Here is an 8,772-nt window from a genome sequence, read left to right as displayed (position 1 = left end):
CAAGTCAACAAGGCTATAAGAGATTATTTAATAAGAATTAAGGGAAAGAAAAGTTATTGGGAGTCTTGTCCGAGGCCAAGATTACGGAGAAGGTGTAGAATTCTCGGGAGCAAGAGCTTAGGAGTAAAGAGGTGATTTTGAGTAGTAGGGATTGAATGAATTATGAGAGGACAGACTTTTGTTTATATAGTGAACCCAAGGGGTTGGAATCCTAGTAGGACATACTTTAGGAGATAATCACTATCAGGAAAGAAATAAGATTTATTGTCTTTATCAGATTAAGTTTACTAATTTGAGTAAGATTTGGTATTTTAGTAGAAAAGGAAATAGAATGAGATTTTGATTTCCTATTTATGGACTGTTGCAGGCTAATGGGCCAGAACCCAGTTTACCTTAACTTGTAGGATAGCCCAATTCATAGAATGGGCAGTTCACAAGGTGACTTTAAACGTAGGTCCAATCGGAATTGGGCTAAGGCCTTGGACCGTGATATATTTATTTTGTTATTGGGTCTCGTTAGACCCAAGATAAGTTTTTGCCTATCCAATCATTAAGTTTTAAGTGTTAAAATAAAACAATTAAATAAGTATTCATTATTAATGTAAATAATGAATATTCGATAGTAACATAACATTTCTATTGAGGTACATTAGATAGCGGGTTAAAACTTTTTTCTATTTAATTTTTTTGTCCACTAAAGTCGATTTGAAATTCACAAAAACTAGCCAAAACACTTAAAATCTTGACAAACGTTAGATATGTTAGTTTACGAGAAGCTTTTGTACAAAGTCCATGTGTTTGAATAACTAGTAAAAGGATAATTTGGTAAAATTTTATTAACTTGTGACCGTGTATGATCGATACTATAGGGAGATTTTTGCTATTTTAGAAACTCTGGGAGAATTTAATTATATCAAACATCAGGCGGGTCTGCATTCTTTATGTTTTTTTATTTATATATAATTATGCACTTCCTCTCTTCTCTCATCCAGTCTTATCCAATCAAAACTCTCAACATTCTTCTGAGAGAGACCAAACCCAAAATCCAAAATCATAAACTCTAAAAATAAAAATCAAATCTAAATCCTTCTGATAAATCAATACCTGAGAAGATGGCGTCGTCGAAGGTGATGACGACCACGTCAACCTCAACGACCAATCCGGATCTGCCATGTCAGCAGTCTCCCTTATGTCCATCTCTCTCCTCTTTACTCGCCGATCTTCAAAACCAGCAAGACAATCCTCCCGATCCATCTCTCCCCAACGCCATGGACGATCTTCTCAAAAACATTTACTCCGCTCCCACGGCCGATCAGCTCGTTCTCTCTGGCGCGTCCTTCTCACGCGAGGGCAGCTTCAGTATTTCCAAAGACATGGCCAACAAATCCGTCGAGGAGGTCTGGAAGGAGATGGTGGCCGGCGGCGGCACTGATGAGAGGAGCGTCGGGTCACGTGACGAGGAGATGACGCTCGAGGATTTTTTGACCAAGGCTGGTGCTGTCAGAGAGGAGGATCAACTTAATTCTAATAATAATAGTAATAATAATATTAATATTGATAATACGAATGGTACTGTCAATAACAATATTAACAATAATATTAATAATAATAGTGTTAATAATAATAACAATAATGATAATAATAATAATAATAATAATCAGATGGTGATTGTTGGAAGTGGAAGAGGAAAAAGAAGAATAGTTGAAGAGGCTCCTTTGGATAAAGCTACACAGCAAAAGCAAAGAAGAATGATCAAGAATCGTGAATCTGCAGCGAGGTCTAGAGAGCGCAAGCAGGTTTTACTCTTATTTAATAATTTATTTTAATAATCTTTTTATTTTTATTTGTTATTTTTATATATATTTTCTGGATTTTGGCTGTTTTAGTGGGTGTTTGTTCTTTTATTCAGGCTTATACAGTTGAACTGGAGTCTCTGGTGACGCAACTGGAGGAGGAGAATGCTCATTTGTTGAGAGAGGAGGTATTATTTCAATTTTCTAGAAGATTCTTCTCTTCATAAGTTTGTATTGCATATTCACTTGGATGGTGGTTTGGGATGATTTAAAATAGCCATACTTCTTTTGAATTTTTCCAGAAGCATTTAAACGTTCTTCAACTACTGTTGTTTTTGAAATCATAGATCATGTTTGCCCTTTTATTGGTTGAAAAATGGAAATCCTTGTTTGGCAGCCTTCCACTTTTTGTTTATAAATAACACATGGAGAAATATTGACTCGGGACAAGCCAAGAGATGCCCTCCCTCTCAGATTTAGAGGAGATGAGTACTTTGAGGGAGGAGTAAAATAGTTTGATATGAAAGTATGCCAATTTGGTGTTTGGAAAGTCTAAGATGAGAGATCAAGAGAACGGAGAGTAATTTTTGAGAGGTTTATGAGGCTTAGTTTTTTTCATCATGAAGCAATGGTTCTCTTGATCTGCCACATTGGAAGATTTTGAAAGATGGCCTTTGACCTTCATTCTTAACAATAATGTCTTTCTTATATTAATTTTACTTTTAGAGATATATATATTTTTCCTAGAAAAATAGTTTAAGAGCTTCAAAAGAGAAAATAATTTTAGTTTGTTGATCTTATATAATATGCTATATGGGTTCTATATGGTCTGGAAATTGATGATTGGATCAATTATTACTCATTGCAAGTTGATTGTTCTATGTTTAAGTTTGAGTGATTTTTTTTATTCTTCTGTCTTTCAATTTTTATTTTTATAAAAGCCTTTTATGAGTTGTAATTGTAATTGCAGGCTGAACAAAACAAGGAGAGGTTTAAGCAGGTATGGATTTTTATAGATACATGGGGTTTTTAAACTACTTTCTACAGAATTTGATGTATAGAACGGACAAAGATCAAGATCAATCAGTGATAGTCATTTTTAAATTTTATTGTGTGTATAATTGTTAAAGATTTCTACAGGTTCATGCATTTGTGAACAGGTTTATGTATATTTATAATGTTAATCTTTTTTATTTACGTTTACTTATTTTGTTTTTTTGTTTTTTTGTTTTTTTTTTTTTTTGGGTGTATAATCCTGTTTGGTGTATGGAAAAAACGAGCGTGTTTATTTATTTATTTTTTTGTTCAAGATATTTAGGTTTTCTTAGATGATTGTCTGGAAAGATAAATAGCCTTCGTTATGTGGACTTTCTTGGCTACTTGTAGTGTCTTTATTCTTGTAGCGAAGGTTAACTTAGGCTTGTTGACAAATTAACAGTTCTTGAACTAAGTTATCTAGATAAATTCTTTGATCTAATGTAATTATCACAAACCTAACCCGACTGCATGAGAATTTATTGATTAACCCCTCCCCCAAGTTTCTGCCTTTAATTCAACAGCTTGGTGCATCTAATTCCTTGTTGTGGTTCATTTCAAATGCAGCTGATGGAGAATCTCATTCCAGTTGTCGAGAAGAGAAAACCACCTCGTGTTCTTCGGAGAGTGCATTCGCTACACTGGTAGAGGAGCTTCATTATTATCATTAATAATTAGATGGGAAAAAAATGAAAAAAAGATCGGTTTCTTTGGGCTGCAATTGAATTTATAGCAAGAAAGTAGAGGGTACAAGAAAACGACTTTATATTGGTAAAATAGATTAACAAATGTCAGGTTTGATCCTCTTTTGCCAGCCAGCCATCCTTTGATCTTACAGAGATGCTGATGCAGCCGAAGACTTAAATAATGTGTTCTAAATTGAAGATGGATATGTAAATCCACTGCATATGAACCCTGACAAATTTGTAATAGATTTGCTTAAGTAGAATACTGTAGAAAATTACCCGAAAAAGAGAAAGAACTCTATTATTAGGAAGCTTTTCTTGCCTGCCATATGTTGCTGGGAGAAAAACTAATTGATCTATACTCAAATTTACTAATCTTATGGTATGATATTTTCATATTAGTTAAATGGTGCCTTCAGATATTTTCTTTTTGAAAAAGTGTTCTTAATGTTTATTACTTTTATGAGGAGATATTATCCTGAATCTCTTGAGGGTTGCCCTAAATAAATTTAAAAGGCAGCTTTACTCGCAAACTCTTTGCCAGTAGTAAAATTTAACGAATTCTAACACCTAACATAAGCAAAGTAAATATCTGTTTTTTGTTCTTCTTTTCGTTCGAAAGTCTCTGTTTATATCATATAGAACAACCAAAAGCCTAGTCACACTCGCACAATAGCACCGTGAAGCCAAACACCAACCAATTAACGCCAAATTAAACACCAAAATCAACCCCAACACTTTAGTAAACACCCCAGCATACACACCAGTTCAAAACCAAATCAAGGCAACAGCTGTGGCCTCAAAAGATGAGGGTGGGGGGCAAATCAACACCAAAAGCAAGGCCACAACAGTAGCCCCAAAAGACGGGGCGAGGCGAGGGTTGCTGGCCTTCAAGGTGGGGGAATGGGTAAGGGATGGCAAATGGGTTGAGTAGGATGCACAAGACACCCCACCTCACCTCATTATCTAAATTTTATTGGAAATAGGTTGTACTAGGGTGGGTATGGTTGCTCCATTAACCCAAACTTTCTTTTAATATAAAATTTATTATATTAATTTTATTTAAAATGTAAATAATAATTACATTTTTTATATAAAATTATTTTATAGATATATTTAAGATCATTTCAATTAATAATTAAATAAAAAAAATTAAAAGAATAAAAACTCAACCTCTCCCTATCTACCATCATCAGAATAGATACGAATACGAAGATTAGAAATGGGCGCTGAAAGAGTTGGGGATCGAGACGGGGCTGGGCACAAAATAATTCCACAACCACGGGGATGGAGTTTGGCTTCACCCCGCCTCGACCCTTGGGGATTTGCCCCGACTCGGCCCATATATATAATATCATTTTATTTAAAAAATTTAATATAAGATTTTTTCTATGCAATCTTATCAATATTCAAGAAATCTTGTTAATCTTATATTAATTTGAATAGTTGAAAATTAATCAATGAAGCAAACTAAACAAATTAATTAGAAGAAGAAAGAGGAACTTTATACAAAAACAAATTAAAATTACCAATTAAGTAGAAGAAGGAAGAGGAACTTTATGTGTATTATAAAGATAGAGAGACAAAATAAATTGTATCACACAAGTCTAATATCTAATTTTAGACAATATCTAACAAGTTACTAATGTTATATCTAACAAGTCTTACTACATATTATAATTGATCATGAATTACATCTAACAAATCTTACTACATATTATGATTAATTTGTGACATTTTATTTAAATAATATTTGTAATTAATTTGTCTAGTAATTTTGCTTGAAATTCTCCTATTCATTTTCTTTTCTAAAAAAAATAACATTTGTCAAGAAATTACCACTTTAATAATTATTTTCACATTATTAATTGATCAAATGTGATTATACTTGTGAAACATTGAGTGAGATCATATACAATGGATAATAATAGATGTTTTTGTATTGAAATAAAAACCCTTGTACTTCTAACAAGTAGATACAAATGTTAATGTACTTTTAAAAAATAAAAAGCCTAAGGCTCTAAAGCCTATGAAAATTCTAATCCAGACTACAGTCAATAATCCTAAAGCCCATCAAAACCTTAGCCCAACCCACAGCCAATAATCTTAAAGCCCATCATAAATGTTGACCCGTTCATTGAGGGTCATAGAGAGCTTGAAAAACTAGGTCTCTTGCGGTCTAATCGGGTCAATGCCAACTTGTCTAGTCTTGTAACTTATTGCAGCCTTTTCGTCTGACTTCAACCTTTTGTATGCGGTGGGATTTCAAGTGTTGTCTAACAATGCATTTAATGAGACGTGACTGATTTTCCATCCCGTACCCCCAAAGCATCAGAGGCTATAGCCGTTTGGGGAAATCGAAGCGACAATACATCGTTTCCACTGCTTATAAATGTTGGTGTTCTTACTTTGGATAATCATCCTTTGCTTTCTTGGCATGTTCTGTTCCAAATCCGTAAAACGGTTGTCTTTTTTGCCAACTTCAGTCTTTTAGGATTTGCTTTTTGTACCTTTTCTTCCCTGCTCTAAGGATGTCATCGACCTATGATTACTTTAGCAAGAATGCTGATTCTTCGGATAACAAGGTACCCGAGACATCGTCAATGCCTCCATGAGATGTTCGGAATAGCTTTTTGCATTATAGTGCCATCCGTAGTGGTGAAACTGGTCCTTCATTGGCGCATCAGGGGCCAGAAGATTTCGTGTGAGCCCTATCTCCTTATCATATGTATTTTGTTTGTCTGGATGAAGGAGGTGACGATGCCAGTGGTCGAGGAGGAGGAGTATAGTTACTCGCGTGTCAAGGGATTGTCGGGCACTCGTTGCCAGGTTTTTGAGCCTTTCGGTGGTAGAAATGGGGATTCCTGCTAATGTAGAGGTGGGGGTCAAGGAGAAGTGGTCGGAACTCCTTCGTAAGTGATTGTTGGGCTTCTAGAGTATCTTTGTGTCCCATCATGGGCCTTCCTTGAGTCTACCACCAAGGCTAATTGGGAGGAGATGAGGGGGCTCGATGTGGCCATCATGCTGCAGAAGGTGGTTACGGACCATACCCAAGTTAGTATTGGCTCTTTTGTTTCTCTCTTGTTTGTTTTCTTGCTTTATGGTGCTTATGTGGGACTTGTCCTTTTTCAGCTCCTCTCCATGATGACGAGGCTCTTCCAGAGGGCTTATCAAAGGTTGCGTCATCTGGAGGTGCCCGTGGAACATCTTTGGGAGTCTGATAGGCTGAGGGCGACTCTAGCTTCGATTCACGAAGGTCATGCCGAGGTGAAAGTCAAGCTATTTCAGGATTTGAACATGAGAGATGAGCATATTGAGGATATCTTGAAAGAGAATGGAGAGTTTGGCGCGCAGGTGTGGTAAATGGAAAGAGCCATTGGCGTCCTTCAAAACGAGCGGTCAGGTCTTGAGCATCGCCTTACGTCACTTCAGAGTGCTGGTATTGAGGGCTCGTATTATCCAAACAAGGATTGAATCTTCACAATCTCCGTGACCCCTTTACCTTCTTATTATTATTTTTTGGTAATGTAATCCCACAGATATCGACGATAAATAAAGAGTTATCTCCTTTTTTGCCCATACCTTTTCACTTAATTTTATTAAATTACTCCAACTGTGTGTCTACTTTCTCTCTTCTGTCGTTCTTTAAGAAGCTCTTTGCTCGGGTGTGATGAGCACATTCTTTGCCCCTACAAATATTTTACTACGCTGAGGACCGCCTCAGTGGGCTTACCTACTCATAGATTGTAGTGGGCTGTGAACTTGACCTGTCGAGGTTGGGAGCTCGTTGCGCTTCATAGTTCAATAGGGCTTCATTTTGCGAAAGGGGCGTATAATTGTGATATTGATCAGGGACATTTAAGGAGTCTTATTCAAACATTTAATGGGGATCAGGCAGATCGTCATACTGACGTGGATGATAGGCTTTTGTCACTTCATCTGATAGGTTGATGCCTCGATTACTGTAACGATGGTTATTTTCCCCATTTTGGATGATGTCGTGTGAATTGGACTTTGGATGATGTCGTGTGAATTGGATGGAAAGCTTTGGTCATTTCTAGTTTGAGTACATTATAAAAGGCATGTCGCACTTAAGCTTTTCTCATTTTTTAGATTTGAAAACTTCCTTCCAAAACTAATTTTCTCTCTCCAGCTTTGAGAGTGTGATAGATTCGCGTGGACTTAATCGACATCTTTCTAATCATTTCTCACAGTAAGTTGCTTCTCTCCTTTCCTTTTTCGTCTTTGCTTTTATTGTCGATGTCTCCCGACCAAGGTCAGTTGTCGCTAGCTGGAGTTGGGGAGTAGGCTTGTGTTTTTAAGAGTGTCACTTGAGGGGTTTTTGGAGGTGGTTGCTAGTGCTAGAGCTAGTGCTAGGGTTGTTGGTCTTAGCTCATCATTGGGTTTCTAAGACATGAGCAGGCACGAACAAATTGAGAGTGTGATAGATTCGTGTGGACTTAATCGACATCTTTCTAATCATTTCTCACAGTAAGTTGCTTCTATCCTTTCCTTTTTCGTCTTTGCTTTTGTTGTCGATGTCTCCCGACCAAGGTCAGTTGTCGCTGGCTAGAGTTGGGGAGTAGGCTTGGGTTTTTAAGAGTGTCACTTCAGGGGTTTTTGGAGGTGGTTGCTAGTGCTAGAGCTAGTGCTAGGGCTGTTGGTCTTAGCTCATCATTGGGTTTCTATGACATGAGTAGGCACGAACAAATTGATCTTCTAGGGTTTTTGCATAGCAAGTTCTGACGCTTGTCTCTAAATGTGCTAGGTTACCTGGAGGCGATTTCACCGGATGGCCAGCAGCAGCAACTAAGTTATTAGAGTGAGCCTTGGAAGTAGTTTTACGGAGAGGGCTATCTTCAAGGTTGGAGGACTTCAAGGGGACCACTCATGTGGCACCGGGGGCACCATAGTGAGGTTTGAGAACACGAGCTCTAATGATGGTGTCAAACCAACAATGGTAGGAGTGCTGGTTGGTCATTCTCCTTCCCCCTACCTGGGATGAGCTAGTTTGAGTCCGTGAGGATTATGGGTTGTTCGCTGAGCTGCGGGTAATAGACGATAGCTTGCTTGAGAATCCACCTTAAGGCTGGGCATCGATGTTAAAAGTATTTTTGAGGTGTGATGTATCGATCCCACCTCTTCGCTTCATCTCTCAAGTTTTGCAATGATTCTAGATCACCTCACTGCAGATGACGACTAACTACTATTTGTACCTGGTTGGCATGTATATCGACTTCTAGAAGGCTATCTTGGGT

At 37.2% G+C, this 8,772-nt stretch overlaps 1 protein-coding gene across 1 annotated transcript; it reads left to right on the top strand.

The window, feature by feature from the left end:
* Positions 1-981: 981 nt before the first annotated feature.
* LOC116145277 (G-box-binding factor 4-like) lies at positions 982-3,915 on the top strand. Its single transcript, XM_031430717.1, has 4 exons — positions 982-1,796; positions 1,910-1,981; positions 2,764-2,793; positions 3,396-3,915. The coding sequence occupies exons 1-4, from the start codon at positions 1,113-1,115 to the stop codon at positions 3,474-3,476; spliced, it is 867 nt and encodes a 288-aa protein (XP_031286577.1). The 5' UTR covers positions 982-1,112; the 3' UTR covers positions 3,477-3,915.
* The last annotated feature ends 4,857 nt before the right edge of the window (positions 3,916-8,772 follow it).

This window comes from Pistacia vera, unplaced genomic scaffold (genome assembly GCF_008641045.1).
Source record: "Pistacia vera cultivar Batoury unplaced genomic scaffold, PisVer_v2 Contig460, whole genome shotgun sequence".
Classification (NCBI taxonomy): Eukaryota; Viridiplantae; Streptophyta; class Magnoliopsida; order Sapindales; family Anacardiaceae; genus Pistacia; species Pistacia vera.
This window is presented reverse-complemented; position numbering and strand designations above follow the sequence as displayed.

What these genes read in the sequence shown, in the direction of transcription:
- LOC116145277 (XM_031430717.1), top strand. Translation starts at nt 1,113, where the DNA reads ATGGCGTCGTCGAAGGTGATGACGACCACGTCAACCTCAACGACCAAT. An exon ending in CTCATTTGTTGAGAGAGGAG is followed by an intron (nt 1,982 to 2,763) that starts GTATTATTTCAA and finishes TTGTAATTGCAG; the next exon opens with GCTGAACAAAACAAGGAGAG. An exon ending in ACAAGGAGAGGTTTAAGCAG is followed by an intron (nt 2,794 to 3,395) that starts GTATGGATTTTT and finishes TTTCAAATGCAG; the next exon opens with CTGATGGAGAATCTCATTCC.